The 21058-nt window shown below is 44.1% G+C and overlaps 1 protein-coding gene and 1 long non-coding RNA gene across 5 annotated transcripts in view; one reads left to right on the forward strand and one right to left on the reverse strand.

Annotated features, from left to right (window-relative positions):
- RPS6KA2 (ribosomal protein S6 kinase A2) overlaps positions 1 to 21058 on the reverse strand; it is a 443982-nt gene that overhangs the window by 117972 nt on the left and 304952 nt on the right. The window contains exon 1 of one of the 4 annotated variants that reach the window (XM_054558436.2): positions 7843 to 12624. The exons of the other annotated variants lie outside the window; for them this stretch is intronic. Coding sequence (XP_054414411.2) covers positions 7843 to 7872 — 30 coding nt within the window. The 5' untranslated portion in view covers positions 7873 to 12624. Of the gene's footprint in view, positions 1 to 7842; positions 12625 to 21058 lie in introns of those variants that run through there. 4 annotated transcript variants of the gene reach the window in all.
- LOC129060140 (uncharacterized) lies at positions 14192 to 19220 on the forward strand. The gene is made up of 3 exons (XR_008526576.2): positions 14192 to 15803; positions 16380 to 16534; positions 16764 to 19220. It is a non-coding gene; the product is annotated as an uncharacterized LOC129060140 (long non-coding RNA).

Here is a 21058-nt window from a genome sequence, read left to right on the forward strand (position 1 = left end):
GATGGTCCCGATCTCCTGACCTCGCGATCTGCCTGCCTCGGCCTCCCAAAGTGCTGGGGTTACAGGCATGAGCCACCGCACCCGGCCCATTTAGTTTTATGGAATCACCTTGGTGACGTGTGTGGTTATTGTGTGCACCCTGTGGGCCTTCATGGTTTCTTTTCTCCATGGACTTTTGTCATTTGGTCTTACTAGGACCTCCGAAAAATCTAAGGGTACTCTCAATGAAATCCATTCTGCTCCTTAACAGTCTGGGCAGAAGTTCTGGTACGATGAATATAGCAACTATGGAACAAAATGACACCAAAAGCATATTGACGGGTTCCTAGATGGAGAAGTGGTCTGGAAAATGCAGACGGCTTATCCTCCTCCTTCTGATTCACGCTATCCCTGGTATGTTTGTCAAAGCTAATGTAAAGAACCCGTCATTGCCATCCTATAGATTATATTTCAGAAGAAGCAGTAAGGTAAGATTTTCCACCAGCCCAGAAAGCAAGATTTCCCTGTAGGAGAAAGAGTCTATAAGTGAAAACACTGACAGAAAACACTACAAATTTTCATCCCAGAGCTTCCTGTCCCCAGAGTCACATGACTTCCCTTGTAAAGGGGTAGGCCATCTGCCCAAGTGCCAGGCCCTGGAAATGGAACACTGGAAAGGAGGTGTTTCTCCCAACACGAGACATTCGAGCCCAACTGTTCCTTGAATTTATCTCTGTATTTCTCTGAGATTTCTGTTCCACTATCTATACATTCGTACACCCTTTTCTACAGTTTTAGCTCGGGGTGAGGGGCTGAAAAACTTCAGAAACTGCTGGCTAAAATGCGCATCCAAAAATAGCCACCAGGAATTGTATGCATAGTGTGCTCTGGGAACCAGGGGCCTCTCATTCATCATTGCTTCTTTTCATTAAGAAACTGTGAAGTGGAGATTTTCTCCTGAGACTCAGATTACACATTAATAGCTGGAAGTGATAGAGGTGGGTTTCTCATCAAGGACTGACTTTGAAGCCAAATACTTCCACCCTCTGTTTTACTCTAAGAGTGAAGACTTTCAAATGAAATCACAATAGCAATAACTTATATGACAATGTTTGAAAAATTCAGTTTCTCAAAACAGTTACTTATAAATCTTGCTATTTTACCTCCATGTCACAAATAGAGGCACATGTAAAAGCAGATAAGGTGTCTAAGCCGTGGAAACTCACAGCGGATTAGAGGCCTATGCAGTTATCTATGGCTTTTCCATTCTCAGTTAAAGGAAACACTTCCGTCTCCATATCTTCAAGGATTATTTGCTATTTTTGTAAAAACAGTGGTTTTCTTTTTGTTTGTTTGGGAAAACAATGAGTATAGCCAAAATTGACTCTGTTTAATCCATCCTGAGGTTCATATGAGTGCAGTTGGAAGATACAGAATTACAATTTTGTTGCTTCATAATTACTTCTTGAATGAGTAAGTAAAAATGCTAGAGGCACAGCCCAGCCAATGGGCATTATATTTAGATGCTAATTTGTGAGCGGACATCACATTTTAAGCCCTTCCTCCCTTCAAAGCACAGGCTTACTAGAATTGCAGGACCATGCTAGCCACCAGAGACTGTGCAGCTTTTGTGGTGAAATCTCCTGGTTTATGGGAAGGGACAGAGAAAAATGAGGCCCTCAGGGATCCACATGTGTCACTGCCTGTGAGAACCACTACCTTCCACGCGGCTGCTGGAGGTGGCTTCCTGCACAGAAAACAAAGGCAGGAGCCCAAGTTCAAAAAAATTCATCATGGAAACATATATGCTATCTTTTCCCGTCATTGACCTACTAAAGGAAGAAAGAAATTGCAGACGATTTGTCATTTAAAGAACAACAAAATACTCCTCTTCTGTTACTAAAACACTTTCCTCACAATGGGTCCATTAACATCCTCTGCCTACAGGACTAGCATGCGCATGAGTCATCCAAACCCCAGCCTCCCTCCCAAAATAGCTCCCATCATGCAGCTGTGTTAATGCGACGCCCACACTATGAAAAAAGGAATCACCACCAAAGCACATCCTTCTGTGACTTCATTTTGGTAATGTGAGCATGGCAACGGCGACACTGCAGAACAGAAAGTAAAATTCAACACTGCCCAGAGGTGTGGGGCAGGCGAGGCAGGAGCTGGCCAGGGAGGCTTCGCACTGCAGCTACCACCCTTTCCTGGGGCATGTTTCCCAGCCCTTGTGTATGTTTCCTAAAGATTTCCAGTTCCTTCCTTTTCTTCAGCAGCTCTTTGTGGAGGGTCTGATACCCACAGCTGTGGTGAATGAGCTCATGCAGTCCCATGGGTCCTAGTCCCCTTCACTGCCTTTGTGGGACTGGGCTCTGAAGCAAGAGTGACAGCATCCAGGCTACCTGGATGCCACCTGGCCATGGACGCTGGCACCTCAGGATTCCCATGGGTGTTCCCCTGCTCCCAGTCAGCCCGTTTTTAGGCTGGCTTCACGCCTTCCTCAGCACATCCGAATTGCCACCCCCTGTTGCCTCCTGCCTCCCCGGTGCACGCCACACCCCCACCTCTGTTGCAGAAGTTCACCTTCTTGAGCCATTTCTGTAACGTTTTGAATCAAAGCCTTCGACGCAGATATCTCATAACATTTCAAATTTTGTGCAGATTCTTTCTGTCAAAGTATTGAGAGCAAATGTACCTGAAGTACATGCATAATTTCATCTCCTAAAATGACACAAAAACTCCAGTTTTCTTCCCTAATAATATTGCAATAGAGTTAATTTCTCATTTCAAATCGGTAAGGTTTTTAACAGCAAAGCATCTGAGGCGTCAATGGAAAAAAATCCCCAAGAGTATCACCTTTTAGACTTCAGAGTTCTGCCTTCACAGTGACATTTTAGCTTGAACTTGCTGGAGGATGCTTAACTTTCTTTTTCACTTTCCCCAAAACGAAAACAAAACAAAACGAAAAAAGATCTGGTGTTCTATGGACTCGGCACACACTCTGGGGTCTGTGTGAACAGGAAACAGCCAGATGAAGCCCCAGCACCATACTCCCGGGCACTGCTGATGACGACCATCTCTGGACAGCCCTGGTTTCTGGATCCTTTCGTGACAACCGCCCTAAGGGGCAACTAGCATGAAAATGTTACTCACATTTCATTTTGAAATATGTGCCTTTTCTGTTTTACGAGGCAGGTAATTTTATCTAGAGCTTGATGAGGATTTGCATGCAATCCCTTAGGAAGATCAAGTCTGTTCCTGAATCTGCTGCATCCATGGCAGAAGCATGTGGTTTCCAGCACAGCTCCTGTAAACAGTATTTTTAAAGCTAACTTGAGAGCTTTGGGAGGAGGAGCTGGGGCTGTGATCAGGTGCTAGCTCCATAAGCAACGATTCCAAACATTTTGTAACATGAGAAAGAAAAACTAGAGGTATCAACTGTTTAAATGATGTTTGAATGTGACAAATTGTGACAGGAATTTTTAAAATTCCTGCAGAACTGCACTCAAAATTCCAGAGACTGCAGGAAGTCCTGGGCAGGTATTTCAGCAGCTGCTCAGAGTGGCTGGGAAGTGGGACTGACAGGGAGAAAGATGAGGGAGGTCGGCCACTGTGGCTCTGCATGCCTCTCTCTGGGCCGAAGTCACCTTCTTAGGTCATTTCCTCCATTCTGAATCATCTGCTCTTCATGTCATTAAAGGGATAATATTTATAGAAAGTGCAAATTAAAAGTTGTGGATTATTAATGATAAGGACATAGGAAACAAAATAGGCAAGGGTTCACATTATTTCCAAAAAAGGAGAGAGGTCATTCTAGAAATCGCAGATTCACATGTAGGATATTAATTTCCAGAATAATAACAGAATATATTATTACACAGGTGGTTTATGAAAATGTGGAAAAGAATATATCTCCGACTCACAGGTCCCATCAAGCCAGCACTGTTCTGCTGCTGACGGCATGAACAGATGAGCAGGTGGACAAGAGCCTGGCTTTGAGGACAGCATTGGTGGAGTCCCTCCTGAATCCCCGGTGACAAAGAGGCTGGCATCATATAAAGGCTTAACGACAGAACACCGCATCGCAAGTCATTCTCTCAAGGCACAAAACCCAGACACACCTGCCCAGGAACAGTATCGTGTCCTGGAGGTTCTGAATGTATGAATGTTCTATGTTGCCCACCTGCTTCAGAATCACCCCAAGGAACTTGTTAAAATGCAGATTCCAGGCCCTGGGCGAGGCCTCCTTGGTCTGGAATCTCTAAACTTGGCTTCACCTAGAATCTGACTTCCATTATCTCACCAAAAGTGCCCTTCTCAAGTTATCCAAATCTTACCCATTGCTAAATCGAGTGGCCAAATTTCCATCCTCCATAGCACCGGGCATGGCTATTCACCCCTCTCGCTTGAAACACTCCCTTCACCTGGATTCCAGTACATCCTGCTCCCCTGGGTTCGGTTCTACCTACCCCTCTTTCTGTGTCTGCCAAGGTCACCTTTCTCCTGGGCATAGTCCCTGGCCTTTTGTCTCCATGTAGTTACCCCCTAGGAACCTCGTCCTGTCTCAGGGCTTTACAAACTATGTAAATAAACACTGACAACTCTCAAATCTCAGTCTCCAGCAGGGGCTGCTCCCAGAGGTCCAGTTCTAGAGGCCCATCATAGGCAACTGTCCTGAGTGTGTGCATGTGTGTGTGTGCAAGTGTACATGTGGAATGCGTATACGTGAGTGTGTGTGAGATAGACAGGTCCTGTTCTGGCTTTTTCTTACATTGGGATGGAGCTCCTTAAAGTCCCAGCTTTATGCAGGCAGTGGGGCAAAAGGTCTGCCTGGGGCCAGCCCTGGGATTTGTCACCAGTTCCCCTGCCCTGTGAGGCTGTAAACAGCCAAGCTCAAGTTCACCAGGTTGTCACCTGGCCTCCAGGAGAAAGCTGGCTGTAACTGTCTCCTTCCTCGGGTTCCCTGCTCTAACACAGGGTTTGGCCTCTGTGTATTCCTTACTCCCCAGCTCACTCACACTTTTAAACATTCTTAAAGGGATACTTGATCCAGGACTTTCAGTCGTATTTCACATGAGGGCTGGCCACATGTAGTCTACCATGCCGCTAGAATGGAAGCTCAGGAATGCTTTTAAAGGAAGAGAAGATCCACTAAATGGCTTTTTAGCCTCTTCCAGAAAAGAAAGACAGCCGCAGACTTGCTGAGAAGAGTAGAGGGGAGTCTGAGCAGGAACAGCCCCCGGAGAGCGAGCTCCATCTGCGGCACGACTCCTGATAGCTCGTGGGTCCTCGGCCTTTGGTTACCAGGAAAGCTGGCTGCACCAGTGAACACATGCCACCCATGACAAAAATCCTCCAGTAGACCGTTTTTGTAATTACTAATATGAAATAAAAATAACTAGACATTTGAACCAAAGACTCTAAGAACCAGAAGGAACCCCCCATGTTAGCAGGTTGGGCATCTTACTATTCAAGGGACCAGAATTCAGATCACCTGAGGCCCAGGACCCATGCTCCTGGCAACGCTGCTTCCGTTCCAACCAGGGCCTAGGACGTTTACAGCAGTAACGGCTCGTGAATTCTGGGGCCTTCTCTACTCTTTAAACTGCCCTTTCTGCGTCTCCACAAATGAGTCTGCTTTTGCTGGTGTGAGCAAATGTGAAATGAAAGGATGGGACCAGCTGCATTTGTCCAATCAATTCCTTAGGAAACCATTTCTACAAAAAGTTTCCCTTCCATTTCTAAAAAGCTAAATATAAGTGAGACATTTAGTACAGCAGAACCAGTACCCTCAAGAATGGAAATCAGGCTGGTGATATGGGCACCTGCTGGAATCTAGGTGAAACAAAGACGGCTTAATTTAAGAGGAATAAATCTGCCACAAAATCATAGGAGGAAGGGAAGCAGCAGAAGGAAAGAGAAAGGAAAATACCGGATGCCATGTCAAGATCGCAGATAGAAGCTCTGAAATTTCAGGAGTGTGAGCCTATCTACTTGATACAGGGCAGGCCTGCTCAGCGAGACAAGGTCTCCATTTCAACCCTGGTCATTTTCAGAGTTTGAACTGCATCTGTTTGATACAATGTTCAAATGGATGCCGCAGAATCCGCGGAGGGAAAGCAATGTGCAGGAACAGGGCTGGGCTCTGTTTTCTCATCCATCCTGGAATATGGCTTTTTCTTTTTCTGACCAAAGAAAGTGATTTAGCATCCAAGAGTGGTCACTGCACTCACCGCATGCACAGTGACAATCTAGGAGTGGGGTGGCTGCTTGGGCTCCTTTCCTCTTTGGGGAGAAGTCTCCGTTAAGCTACTCACTGAAGCTCCTTGGAACTGAGGCTGGGCTAATGTAAGGTTCCCAGAACACAGCAGCACTGAGTGGACAGAGATTATGCGAAGAAAGGAGGAGAAGCAGCAAAACCAGCCTTGGCATTTCTCTCCTTTCTTTTCTCTTTCTATCCAAACTTGCCTTTCTGCCTCCCCACCCCGTCCCTGTTCATTTTAGTGACTGAGGAGAGAGGAACCTACCCAGGATGTTTCCTCTCTGGTTTTAATTAAGCCCTGCCACCTCGCCACTGTTTCTGCCTTTGCCTTCGTTGCCTGTTGTTCCCGTGGATCATTTTCCCTTCCCTTCTTCTCAGCCCTCAGTCTGCTGGTATTTTTATAAGTCACAGTCAATGCAAATTGGACTCTGAAAGTTGTGCTTATAAACGGTGACTGACAGATGGAGCGCCGCCACTTTTGCAGGGGCCTCCTTCCCACAGAAAAGACTTGCAAAGAGTGGAGAGCCAGGGCTTCCTGCACACACATGGGCTCCCAGTCCTGACATCGGCCATTCTGTGGGTGTGCTCCTTCTAATAAATCCTCCAATCCTTAACCTCCCTGGGAAACGTCAGTGTGAAGTCCTCACGGAAGCTTGGGGTGTTGGTGTCTGACAATGTGTTTTAGGTATGGCTCCATGACCCCTTCCACTTCATCTTGAAAATTATCTTCAATGATTTGCTTTATGAAGACTCATTACTAGCATCGGGGAATGAGACGGTAGCTACTGACTGACATGAGTGTATTAAGATGCACGGGAATGATCTCCGAGAAGCCTCACACTCAGGGCAGATGGAATATGAATGCAGGTTAGGTCAAGCTGCAGTGTTTCCTCGTGGAAAACTTAAGATGGGACCATCTCCGGTCTGGGCAGTGGGATGAGTGCCTAAAGGGGCTGAATACATCTGTATTATTTAGCACAACTTTAAAATAATGCCAGGTAAAAACCCACAGAAGGTGACAGTGATACCAGGACGCATGCCTGGTGTGCACCAAATGGGACATTATTTATGCTAGTGTGTCACCCTGACTTGGAAAACTAACATTTTTTTTTGTCTCTGAGATATATAGTATGAAACTGCACCAAGAAATGAGAGAAAACTGATAACACAGGATTTAAAATCACAAGTGTTAAAACCTACATCATAATAAACTGTCATCAGTATAACCAAGAAAACTACAGTCATATCCCAGTGAGATCTATTGGGATAAATTTCCTATTTCTTTAGCAGAAAAGGGAAAATAGAAATTCTACAAATATCATCTTCTCCCACACTCAATTATCTACATGTTTCCAATGTGATCTCCTCATACTTTTTCAAAAGCAACATGTTGGTGAATGTTTGGTCAATACCTCTACCAGAATAAGTTGATGGCTGCGATGTTTCCATTAAGAAGAATAAAAAATGCTGAGTCAACTAGGATGTAAAGAAAACGCACATCCCAAGAGTGCCCAGCTGTTGGGGACCCTGAGCTGGTGGGCTCTTCTCACACAAAGTTAGTTTCTTTTCTTTTCTTTTTCTTTGAGACAGGGTCTTACTTTGTCACCCAGACTGGAATGCAGTGGCATGATCTTGGCTCACTGCAGCTTCGACCTCCTGGGCTCAAGCGATCCTTCCACCTCAGCCCTGCAAATAGACAAAATTAGTTTCTATTTCAAGTGTACTGAGCAAAAACGCAAGGCTATATTGATCAGACCGTTCAGATGCCCAGCAGAGGAACGCTTGCTGGGGTAAGAGAGGCCGGTGACGTCCGTCCTCCTCTCCAGCAGCTGAAACGGGAGTGTGCACGGGGCCAACTCACTCTACAGCGCTGCAACACCACCGACTTAAAGGAAGGCAGTTTGGGCTCTGCAAGGAAAAGCTGCTTAAGTAATGGATTTTTTAAAAATGGTCCACCAAATCCATGGCAATCAATATCACAGCTGATGGGGTGATGGGGAAAGTCTCATCCCCAAAATGGTTCTGAAAGGTCGGCCGCTGAGTCAGCGGCTGAGTGCCCACTCTCTGGCAGTGGTGCTGGTGCCCAACTGGTCATGCACGGTGTTTGTGATCTGGATGAGAGCTGGCAGAGCAAAACTGTTAGGCTGCAGATCAGGATGAATTATTCAAATTGATAACATCTTAGCAAATGGAGAGGATGTGCTAAAGGATCAGAAGAGGCCATTCTGGAGGGCAGAGTGATGGCGGCAGCTGCTTAACCCATGGCACGTGTGCAGCACGAGGTCATGTTTTCAGAAAAACAGTAATTGTGCCTTATATGGAACTTTATATTAATTGTGATAGAGAGTAGTCAGCTGCAATGCAGGAAAGGATTGAAAGAGTAACTGAGTCCATGTTTTAGAAAAAGAAATACCACTGTGAGTGGAAACACACCTGTCCTATGGGGCAGACTGGCAGGCCCTGAACAGAAAGCCTGCTTCTATTCTGTACAAATTCCATGGCTGACCAATAGGCATAACGTGCACACCTTCTGACCCAGGGACCTTAAGTCATCAAAAACATTTACACATAGAAAGCTGTAACGTCATTTATAACAGTGAAGAAATAAGAAACAATTGAAACGTCCAGCAAGTGGGGAAGAATAAGGAAAATGATGATCTATCCACCAAATGAAAGTTTATGTAGGCTTTCAGAGTGATTGCGCTTTTTCCTATTACTCCAAAAAGATGAAATATTTACATATAAAGTAACAACAAGTCTAGTATCTGTGTGTCAAAAATTACGGAACACTATTGGAAGAAATGAGACATGCCATGCTGACAGCTCAGAAGAGCCAAAATGGTAAAGATGTTAATTGTTCACAAATGCACCTGTAGGTATAACACAACTCCCATCAAAATATGAGCAAGGGTTTTTTTAAGTATAGATAAGTTTATTCTAAAATTTCATGGAAAAGCAAAAGACCTATAATACCCAATTTTGAAAAAACACTGAGTGGGAGGAGTCTCTCTACAAATGCTAAGGTTTGCTACATAGCTACAGTAATCAAGACGGTGTGCTATTAGTGAAGGGGTAGACACACAGATCAATGGAATGGAATAAGAGGACCTAGGAATAGAAGCATTCAAATATACCCAGCTGCTTTTGGAAAAGCAATTCAATAGAGGAAAGGCAGCCTTTTCGACGAATGATGCTGGAGCACTGGACATTCATAGGCAAAGAAAAAAAAAGACATTTAACCTAAATTCCATCTCTTACACAATAATTAACTGAAAATGGATCACAGACATAAATATAAAACATAAAGCTACGAAACTTTTAGAAGAAAACATAGGGGAAAATTGTCCAAACGTAGGGCTAGGGAAAAATTCTTAGACATGACATCCAAACCATGATTCATCAAAGAAAAAAGTGATAAATCAAACTTCATCAAAATTTAAAGCTTTTGCTTTGCAAAGACTCTGTGAAGGAGATGAAAAGACAAGCTATAGATTGGGAGAAAATGTTTGTAAACCACACATCCAACAAAGGTTCTGCATCCATAATATATAAGGAATTCTCCAAAGTCAACAGTAAAACAAAACAATCCATTAGAAAATGGGGGAGACAAGCAGACACTTCACCACTGAAGACACAGATGACAAATAAGCACATGAGAATTTACTCAATATCATTAGTCATTAGAGAAGTGGAGAGCTGCAATAAAGTATCAGTACATACCCATCAGAATTGCTAAAATAAAAAAATAGTGATAAACATCAAACGCCAGTGAGGATGCAGAGAAACTGAACCTTGCACATTGCTGGTGTGAATATAAAATGTTCCAGCCACTGTAGAAAACAGTCTGGCCAGTGTCTTACAAAACAAAACATCCCAGCAAACGTATTCCAGGGCATTTATCTCAGAGAAATGAAAACTAAGCTCACACAAAAACCTGTACTCAAATGTTCATAGCAGCTTTATTTGTGATGCAAAAACTCGAACAGCCCAAATGGTCTTCAATGAATAAATGGTTCAACAAGCTGCAGTACATCACATCATGGAATACTACGCACAAATGCAAAGGAACAAACTACTGTTAGTCACAAGTTGTATGGATCTCCAGAAAATTACACTCACTGAAAAAAAGCAAATCTCAAAGGATTATACAATGTATGATTCCATTTACATATTTTTGAAATGCAAAATTGCAGAGGTGAACAGTTTAGTGGTTGCCAGAGGTGAGCAATGGTTGGTGTTGGGGTGTGTGTGTGTCCATAAAAGGGTACCATGAGGGATATTTGTGGCGATGGGACAGTTCTATATCTTCGTCAGGATGGTATTGCCACAAATTACACATGTGATATATTTGCAGAGACCTCATATACACACACATATCAGTACACGTAAAACTGGTAAAATATTAATAAGGTCTGTCAATTGTACCAAATGTAAAATTCCTGGTTTTCATACTGCCCTGTGGTTGTACAAGGTGGAGCCCGGCTGAAGCACAAAGGGCCTCTGCCACGTGTTTTGCAGCTTCCTGTGACTCTATAATCATTTAAAAATTTTAAAAATGGTAAAAAGTGATTTTTAAGTCTATTTGGCAATATTGAAAGAGCTTCGTTATAAGATTAAAAGAAAGCAGAAAAATAAGCGTCATGTATAATTACCGTGACATTTTTACAAGGTAGGAAAAATATTTATGGAAAATACATCAAGATATTAGAAGTGACAGTATTAGAAAATATAAATGATTAATTTTCTCCCCTTTGTTTTCTAAATTTCCTATACAGAAATAGAAAACTGGCCAAGTTTCTATATAAGGACATTTAAAATGATAAACTATGTGACATTCCCTCTGTTTACTCACTGCTATCCTATCCAGCTGCACTGAACTATAATGGAAAGTTCAGGCAAAATTAACTGTTGAGTTTTGAAAAGCAAATAAGATCAAACAACTCGCTGCAAGGGGAAAAAATGGAAGCCAATGCAGTACCCAGACCAGTCCTCACAACCTGTTGATGGTTTTTAAAGCTCCCCGGGTGACTCCAATGCACAGGAAGCTTTGAGCGTAACTAAGTGAGCCTCCCGCCCTGAAATGAGAGAAAGGCTTTCAGGCTTGTGGTGTTGGTGGACTAAGTGTGGCTTCTGGCCATTCACACAGTCACCACACTGCAAGGGAGCTGGGAACTGGAGCCTGTGAGAAGCCCCTGTGAACAATGTTCTTTGTCTTAAAACAGCTTACATGGACTTCTTTTTACCTCTAAAAGATTCATTCCCCTTTCCCCAACCATATACCCCAGATTGCAACTCCTTGCTATTCTCAAACTCTTTGTTTTGGAGTGTCAGTCTCTCTCTCGCTTATTTTAGCTTGATGTGAGTAGCTTGCAGAGTTGTGCTGCATAAGGAAAGAAAATAAATAGAAAGTAGCTATCAGGGGAAGTGGGCTAGAAATGGGTTGTTGGTTTGGTTATTTCTGCAGGGGGAGGAGTTTTCTGCAAATTATGTGTAATGAGGCTTTGTTTATTGTGGCAAAATGTGTATTACATAAAATTTACCACTTTAACCACTCGTTAAGTGTACAGTTCAGTGGTATTAAGTACATTCACATTGTGTTCCTATCACCACTGTTTCCAGAAGTTTCCCATCATCCTAAAGAAATTCTGGACTCAGTAAACACTATCTAAATCCCCATTCCTCCCCCTAGTCCTGATAACCACCATTCTATTTTCTGTCCCCATGAATTTGTCTAGATACCTCATAGAAATGAAATCATAACAGTAAGAAAAAAAAAAAAAAATGGAAGCCAATGGAAAACAATTTGGATATCATTTCTGGATCAAAGAATAAACCTATTAATTGGTAAAAAAGAAAGACTCAATATTTTTAAAGCTATTAACATTTTTTATACTCAACACACAAGATTCCTCCTGTGCATCAACATGGAATGTCCAATCAGGGTACAGATGGTGAACACGAATGCCTGCAACATGCGCTTCCCAGCACTGCGGGCAGTCAGGGAGGCAGTTCATAGACTTTTTTTCCTGGGAGGTGGGTGTCTCTAGGGGTGGGTGGCAACAATTTACTGGAAACTGACAAACAAAAGAACTTGTTTTAAAGTGAAATTAGGGCCGGGTGCGATGGCTCACGCCTGTAATCCCAGCACTTTGGGAGGCCGAGGCGGGCAGATCACAAGGTCAGGGGATCAAGACCATCCTGGCTAACACGGTGAAACCCTGTTTCTACTAAAATACAAAAAATTAGCCAGGCATGGTGGCGGGCGCCTGTAGTCCCAGCTACTCGGGAGGCTGAGGCACGGGAATCGCTTGAACCTGGGAGGCGGAGGTTGCAGTGAGCCGAGATCACGACACTCCAGCCTGGCAACACAGCCGGACTCTATCTCAAAAAAAAAAAAAAAAAAAAAAAGAAAGTGACATTAGGTACTACTCTCTGTAACACTAATTAGATAACTGAGTTAAGTGTGATACATTTATTTCTTTTACATTAAGTAGTTTTCTAGATATAAATATGAAGGGTTCAATTTGTTTTTCTTTCAAAGTCATTAGGATTAACTCAAGCAAAACCAGCGACCATCCCTTTTGTAATGTATGTGTGTGTTGGACTGATCCTCCCTTAATCTTTGAAGGAAGGTTCAATGTGAATGGTATTCTCCAATGCATAAATGAGACACTTGGGGCAATGGAAGAGAACTACTTCTGCAATACTCTCTGGTCCTAACTACTTTTTCAGTTTCCTGCTAAAAGTAGATCATTCCAGATCTCCTGAGAGAGGATTTCCAATGTGGCCAGTGGAGTTTCAGAAGACATGTGGCATGTGGCAGCCCCTGCTCTGTGTGCTATTTCCTATCCTGACGATTCTTACGAATGGAAGCCATACGAAAAACAATCAACACTTCAGAATCAGGTTTAAATGATGTCAGAGGTAACGTGCAGATCATCTCTTAGCAGTTTCCAAAACTGTTGAAAAGATAAAACTTTTGGACAAAAACCTCATTCAAAGGAGTTCACTAAATAGCCATCCTTCTTTCTTTTCTTTTTAAACTAACTTAGTTATTACATTCTAAAAGATTATGAAGCATTTTGTTAAAAAAAAATATTAGATATGGTGCCAAGTTTTGAAACGGCCCCACCAGCCCACCGGGCATCTGATCACCCTCCATCCCTGAGCCTGCAGAATGGTCAGAGCAAGAAGGACTTGGCACAAAACAATGACTTGAATGGAATTAAGCTAACTGCTGAAATGCAAACATGCAGTAGGTTTTGCCAATACGAGCTATAAATTACAGATTTCCGAACAGTCTTGGGCACAGATAGGGTATTTCAAGTGAGGCGACAAACTGAAGTAGTTTACACAGCACAATGCCCTTTCATACTGCCTTATGACACAACTTAATTTTATCAGCGTTTCCATTGTCATTCGCAAGCACCACAGACTGAGAGGCTGAAGATCCACACCTGGTGGATTTCACCTACCTAGAGATCCTTGTTACCCAGTGCTGCTCAAAAGCAGCTCCCTGACCCCATAAACACCTACAGGGGAAATCAGGGGCTGTGTGTGGATTAAATACAGTCTCAATTCTCAATTTCACAGGTCTTTGACCCCCCACAGGACAGGCCACATTTTGTACTAATGCCTGCTTATCCCCTTCTACCTTGCAAAGTGTCTGGCACCATCTTTCCTCAGTCTTTGTTCAAGGAATCGATGAAAACTTGTGAAATGGTTTAGAGCGGTGCTTGGCGGTCCCCAGGAGGCCCTGCTCAAATGCCAGGCTGCAGAATCACCCAGTGGCATGGCCTCACCCACATGATGACAGCCAATCCCTCTGTGTGGCGAAAGATGTGGGCTTGAGAACTTTCTACACTCCAGAAGGCATTACTGGCACAATATGTAAGTGTTCAAGATCAAAAGAAATTGTATTATAAAAGTTTTTTTTTTTTTAAATCTACCCTAGCTTGAGGTTTGGTAAAATGCCTTGGCCACATCCCCCAATTGCAGGTGTCCTGTTCTGCATCTGGACCACACGCCTTGCCTAGGAGAGAGTTCAGTGATGGAGGAGACAATCCCAAAAGGTTTCTGAAGCTCTCACAGTCACATGCCAAAAAGTCCACTATTTATTTTAGAAAAAGGGATTTGGAAACTTGGTTAGGAAACCCATGCATCGAGGATGCTATTTCCAAATTGCTAAGTAAAAAGTGTATCATTTCCTATGCACAAAGACGACCAGCTCTTTTTCAGTGGCATAGCAGGGATGGGGCGACAACCACGCTGGTCCCTGGAGGCTAATGTGGGCTGTATCCTGGCAATGGCCACAGGTGTGCAATGGCTCTCTACGGATTCTGCAGTCTAGCTTTGACATTGATCCACTGGGTTTTAGTAACAGCTTGACATCTGTATGGTTTATTATCATTAGCATATGAACACACACTTACATAATATTGCTGAATGTAAAATTCTCAAGGTAGGCTCAACTCAAACCCTGGAGGGAGCATGTGTCTTAGCCACTTACTCATTTTTGGTTTTTGTTCTTATTTTTGAAACAGAGTCTCACTCTGTTGCCTGGGCTGCAGTGCAGTGGTGCAAACAGCCCTCGCTTCGAGTTCCCTGGGCTCAAGATATCCCCCACCACAGCCTCCCGAGTAGCTGGGACAACAGGTAAGTGACACCATGCCTGGCTAATTTTTTTTGCATTTTTTTGTAGAGATGGTGGTCTCACTATGTTGCCCAGGCAGGTCTCAAACTCCTGAGCTCAAGCAATCTGCCCACCTCGGCCTCCCAAAATGCTGGGGTTATAGGTGTGAGCCACCACGCCCAGCCTCCACTTACTCATGTTTAGTCCCACTTTTTTTTTTCCTTAAACTCCTTAATGCAAGAAAATGCTTGGGAAAGAAACAGGAGTCATTAAAAAACAAAAACAAAACAAAACAAAAAAAAACATGGCACCCACTCGTGGTGTTCCCGAGTAGCAAACTGCCTGGCCAGAGCGGGAAGGACTCAGAGACAACTCACTGACCCGCCCCGCCAGCCCTCTTTTTCTGCTGGCTCTGACGTGGGCCAGTCAGCCCTGACTCAGTGCTCACATATTATCACACGTGCGGCTCATCCCATTGTTAGATGATGCCATTGCTGAGCCAAACACAGGGCACTGCTTTAAACAGACTTGGCTAATTTCTGCACCCATTACAAGCTGATACGTTAAAAAAAGAAAGCCAGCCTACTATCATCTGTTTTCAAATGTTTCCAAATTGCTCTTCTTTCTCCAAATGACAGCTTTGGAACATTAGTGCAAATCCCCACCGAGATTTGCATCCGTATTCTTGGATCTTATTCAGAACTTAGCCCTGCTGAAAAATACACAGTTAGGTCAAAGTCTGTTCATGGGAAACTAGTATGTGTATCTCAGAAGGAGCTCTCACCTACAGGCTACTCCAAGGCAGTGGCTGGAAACTGCACCAAACCCCGTGTGTGTATCTGTCTATCTGTCTGTCCAGGCAAGAGCATTTGGAATTTTCTAGTGCAGTTCTTGGCGCTGCCATCACTGAAGCAACTGATGCAGTTCGTAAGTTCAGCTTTCTGCTACTTCTTCCCACAGAGTGACATATTTTTCTTATTAGACTTAGAGCTTTTCAAATAATGATGACCTGAGAAGCAACTGCTACCCTTTTCCCAGAAGTAAGAGATCTGCAAAATTTTGCTCGTTCATGAACATTTTAGCTTCTGTCTCAAGTCTTAAGACTAACATATTCCCAGACTGTCAGGCCAGTTTTATGAAGCTGAATGTAATATAAAGCTTAACCTGCCTCCTTTTGTTGTAAACATTAAATGCAAAGAAGAATTAACCATGGAACTAGAAGCTGCTGGCTGAATAAAAATCCCATGGGAATTTCTGTTCCCTTTCTATTCCTCTTCCCAGCTCCGGATGTGCATCCTGTGTGGGGGACAGAAAGAAACATTCAGGGACAAAACCTAAGTCATGAGGTCTGATGCGATGTGAGAACTCGCGGCCCGCACGCGGGTGGCCATGGGGGGGTCCCATTCCAGCACAGGACTCCATCCTCCTCCACTGCAGCCTGAAAGCAGGGAGCAAAACCAACCTGCTGTCTGAAAGGGTTTTTTTTTTTGTTTTTTTTCTAAGCAAACAAGTCTGACCTTCCATCCCCAGGAAAAGCCTACTTATAATGAGAATTCTGATGTTGATGTGAGGAGACACTGCCCAGACCAGGAACTCCACAGCAAGTCAGAAATACAAAGATTGCCCACCACATGAAAAATGTCTCCAGTTTTACAAAGGTAAATTGGTAATTTACAAAACCTGATTTTGAGATGACTTTAGGAAACTGTTGCTTCTATACTTTTTCTCTATAGAGCTAGAATACTGTTCAAGTGACAGCAGAAAACATCAGTTCCCTAAACCCAATGTAAAAATTGATGATTTCTTTAGCAATTTGGGCTCAAAGACACTGCAATAGCTTGAACCAGGAACATACATCCTAAGCAGGTAAATCTGTTTTCTTCCCAGGTACGTGGTAGGTTTTACAATGGGAAAAGGGACTACTCCTCCACGTCACAGTTATTTGTACATCTCTTCATAAGTGACAGGGGTGAGAAGAATTGCATACCGGCTTCTGGACAGGAACACAGTTCTAAGCAGCATTCATCAGGCTGCACTCTGGCCCACTTACTTGTTGCGAAAAGTCATGTAGCTCTAGACACTGACCATCTGCACCCCTACTGTTCTGGGATCTCTGACCTTGGAGCCATAAAGCTTTTGTTTAAGGATCATTTAAGATGTTTTTCAGACCCCGAATTCCAGCAACCAGTTTGAAGACCCCCACAGAGGAATGGGATTGGCGTAGAATATAGCTACTTCCTCTCCCTGTCCCACGAAGTCACCCTGTACTCTTCCACAAATCAACAATCTCCACACTGCAGCCACTCCAAAAGCCACAATCCTAAGCCCAAATTCCTCGGGGAGGTGGATTTGAGGTTCTCTCCCATTGCCTCATTCAGGGATGCTACGATTGAGCCTCTTTCTCTGCTGCAACCCAGTATCTCGGTGTACTGACTCCTGTGTGCATCGGGCAAAGAACCTACTATGGTTACATTTCCCAGTCACCTTTCATGTTTGAGATTTCATCATTCTGAAAGGTGACACAGAATCATCATGGAACAAGAGCATCCTTCTCCCTACCCAGAAAGGTCCTTCATCTGGGCGTCATCAGAGAGGTGGGCTGCCATCACCTCACTTATAGGTAAAAATATACTTTAGGCAGACTGTGGGGAAAAGGAAGGAGACTAGGGGGTGCTGCTCTAGGAAGGACGGCCCAGGGTGGAGGTGATGGGGAATCCTAGGGTGACAGTTGCTAAGGGGGGTATCTGGGGGAAAACAGTTGGGGCAGTGAGCTCAGGGCTTGAGTGGAAGGGCCATGGCTAGAAGCCCTGGGGTAAGAAGAGGCAATTTCTGATTCTTTCTCCTGTAATCCAGGGGTTATCCATATGCACTTATCTGGAGCTGGTCTTTGGGGAGCAGTGAATAGCCTGTTCCTGGACCCTCTTTCTCTCTTCTGCAAAGTCCTGGATAGGCAGGAAATCAGGTGGCTCTCTCCTGTGCAAGGGTCCTTGTTCCAGGCCCTACCTGCTGGGGTTCCCTGCTCGGGTTCAGACAGAGCCTCACCCACTGGGTGCAAATTCACTCACACCAACTCCTCAGCTCCACAGGCGACTGACTGTGGATGTTATTGCATTTTCATTTTTCTTGGCTTGTGAGTCCCTAATGGCTTTCACCCCTACTATCTGACATGTTAGAAATGGTCATTCCCATAGCCATTGAAATATACCCATGTTAATCTCCACCTTTGCGTCAGCTGGCCTTTTAAGCACACTAACCCCTTCATCATAGAAGAAAGTGAATTTCGTGAGTGGGTTGTGGTTGAGAACCACTTACTCCTGAGAAGACAGGAGAATCCCACCACTAACCTATAGGAATGAAGATGACCAGGTCCTGCTGGAATAGACTCAAGAGTACAGAGATGGGCATCTGGCACACCCAAAGGAACACAGGACATAATACAAACCTTCCTTTACCGCCACAATAACAAAACCCCAAAGAGAATGTAATGTTACTGTTTCTGTGTGGAGCAGAATCCCTCTGAGTCCAGCTGTCTGAATTGGGCATCGTTATTCTAGGTAGGCCACCCACAGCCTTCCAGTAAGCTCCACCAGAAACCCAAACAAAACACAACAAAAAAAGCTTGTCAGGGCACTCTTTGTAAAAGTACAATCCCCTAATGAACATTTTCTATTGTTTCACCCAGGCAGATTTAGAAGACCGCTAGAGGCTGGTATGCTGGGCGTGGACTCAGTGTGTAGCTGGTGTCCAGTGTTCTGGCCATGTCCACGAGTTCTCAGGCAACTGCCAAGAAACCTGCATGCCAGCATCCAGACCACGGGGCATTAGCCAGGGCTGACTCATCACACCCTGCCTCGCCAAACACATTTTCTTTTCCTGTTACCCAATGCCAAGTGGCTGTGCTGAACAAGAGGGCACAAAGTAGAACATGCCCTCCCCTCTCTGCTAAGTTCCTCCCTGATCTACAGCAGGCAGTTCCCACCCAGCCCACAGGCAGAGGCAGCTGCAGCCCAAGCGCGCAGAGCGCAGCTCCTGCTGGGGTGAGGAGTGTGGGCGCAGAGCACGCTTCCCAAGAACACAGGCAGGGATGACGCCCAAAACCTAAATCGACATAAACGTAGTCCCGGCCACTGCGTCTCCCACAGACTCAATGGTCAGGCGGCCGGGGTCACTCTGAAACTGAACTGTTCTCCTACTGAGCTGTGCCTCAACCCAAATTAACCTGAAGTTCTGTTTACAGGGATTGAGAGAAATGAATGGATTGAATTATGCTAATATCTTCCCTTCCCATAATCCTAATTGAGTGATATGGTCTGGCCTTAGAGTTTCTCTGCCACCTTTGTCAAATGACAGAAAAATCAGCTTTTGTGTTTTTGTGTCTGTTATTAAAAAATGTTTTAATAAAGTATTATACCACATAATAGATATATAGAAAAGTCCAGGAAACTTACAGAAATTACAAGAAATTACAAGAAAGTCATTATTCCCAGGCAAATATCCAGAGTTCAAAATGAAACTTGAAATCCTTCTAGTCTCTATATCCAGACTTTCCTCGCTCTGTGAACCCTCACTATCCTAATATTTTCCATAACAACTTGCAAAACATTTTAGCCCCAGTTCACCATCCAAATAGAAAGCCTGTTACACCAGTGTATGTCAGGGTTCTTCAGAAAAACAAAACCAGCAGGTGATATGTGTGTACGTGTGTGGGTGTGGGTGTGTGTGTGTATAGAGGTGTATATGTATATACAGAGGGGTGTGTGGGTGTGTGTGTATATATGTATGTGTATATATAGGTGTGTATGTATGTGTGTATAGATGTCTATGTGTATATATATAGTGGTGTGTATATATGTATGTATATATATATAAAGATGTGTATGTGTGTATTATATCTATGTATGCGGGGAGAGAGAGAGAGAGAGAGAGAGAATGAATCAGCCCCCACACATATAGAAGCTGACAAGTCCCAAGATCTCCAGTTAGCAAGTTAGAGACCCAGGAAGAACTCATGTTTTAGTTCAAGTCCAAAGGCAGGAAAACACCAATGTCACAGCTCAAGCCGTCAGGCAGGAGGCGTCCCTCTTCCTTGGGACAGGGCCAGCCCCTTTGCTCTGTTCCAACTTTGGCTGGTGGAGGAGGCCCACCCATATCTAGGGGGCACCTGCCTTACTCAGTCCAGTGACTCAGATGTTAAACCCATCCACAAACACCCTCACAGACATACCCAGAATAAGGGTTAACTAAATATCTGTGCATGCGTGGCCAAGTTGACACATAACATTAATCTGCATCCCAAGCAGTGTGTGCCCAGGGCAACACTCAAGGCTGGGCTGGGGCAGGGGGAGGGCAAGAGGCAAGCGGTGTCTCAGCCATTCTCCAACAGGATGGCGACCATATGTGGGGTGGTAAATGTGCTTATAACATCACTGTTGGTGGCCCCATGCTGTTAACGGAAAAGGTTTTCCAGGAAAGTGGCAAACCCTGACTAGCAGTGAGGGATCCGCGAGGCCTAATAAAGCCCACACCATGGAGAAAGTCTATAGTCATGGAGCATCACAAGTGCTGGCTGGACACATGACCCCATGATGACACACAAGCTCTGACATCCTTGCTATGAAGGTAAATTCAGTCCTGAGGAAACATCTGGTGTTTCAAGTGCTTTATGTGAGGCAGAAATTCTTAATAGATTATATTGGAGTTTCAGAGTGTTTGCGTATTTGTGTATTTTGTGTTTTTGTGCTTTTGAGTTGGCTGAGCTAGGAAAATGTAATTTTTTGCCATTTAAAATAAAGGCATGTGGGCTCCTGATATTCATAAACTTGCTATGCTCCATCTCTTCATGAGGATTAGATCTGGGTTAAGAAGGAGGCTTTGGACCTGGAATATGACACACCAGAACTACTGTATCATTCTGTAGTGGGCAGTGTGGGCAAGGATTCAGTAGAGGAAAAGAGACGTGGAATATGACACACCAGAACTACTGTATCATTCTGTAGTGGGCAGTGTGGGAAGGGATTCAGTAGAGGAAAAGAGTTCTGCATTTTCTTTCTCAATGCACAGGGATAGAGGCATGTAACAGGAGAAAATACATGGGTAGGATGCATGACATACGAATTTTGTCAGTGTTGCCTCATACTTCAAATGTGCACCAGCCAAATACACAAACCTTCCAACACTTCCTG

This window comes from Pongo abelii, chromosome 5 (genome assembly GCF_028885655.2).
Source record: "Pongo abelii isolate AG06213 chromosome 5, NHGRI_mPonAbe1-v2.0_pri, whole genome shotgun sequence".
Classification (NCBI taxonomy): Eukaryota; Metazoa; Chordata; class Mammalia; order Primates; family Hominidae; genus Pongo; species Pongo abelii.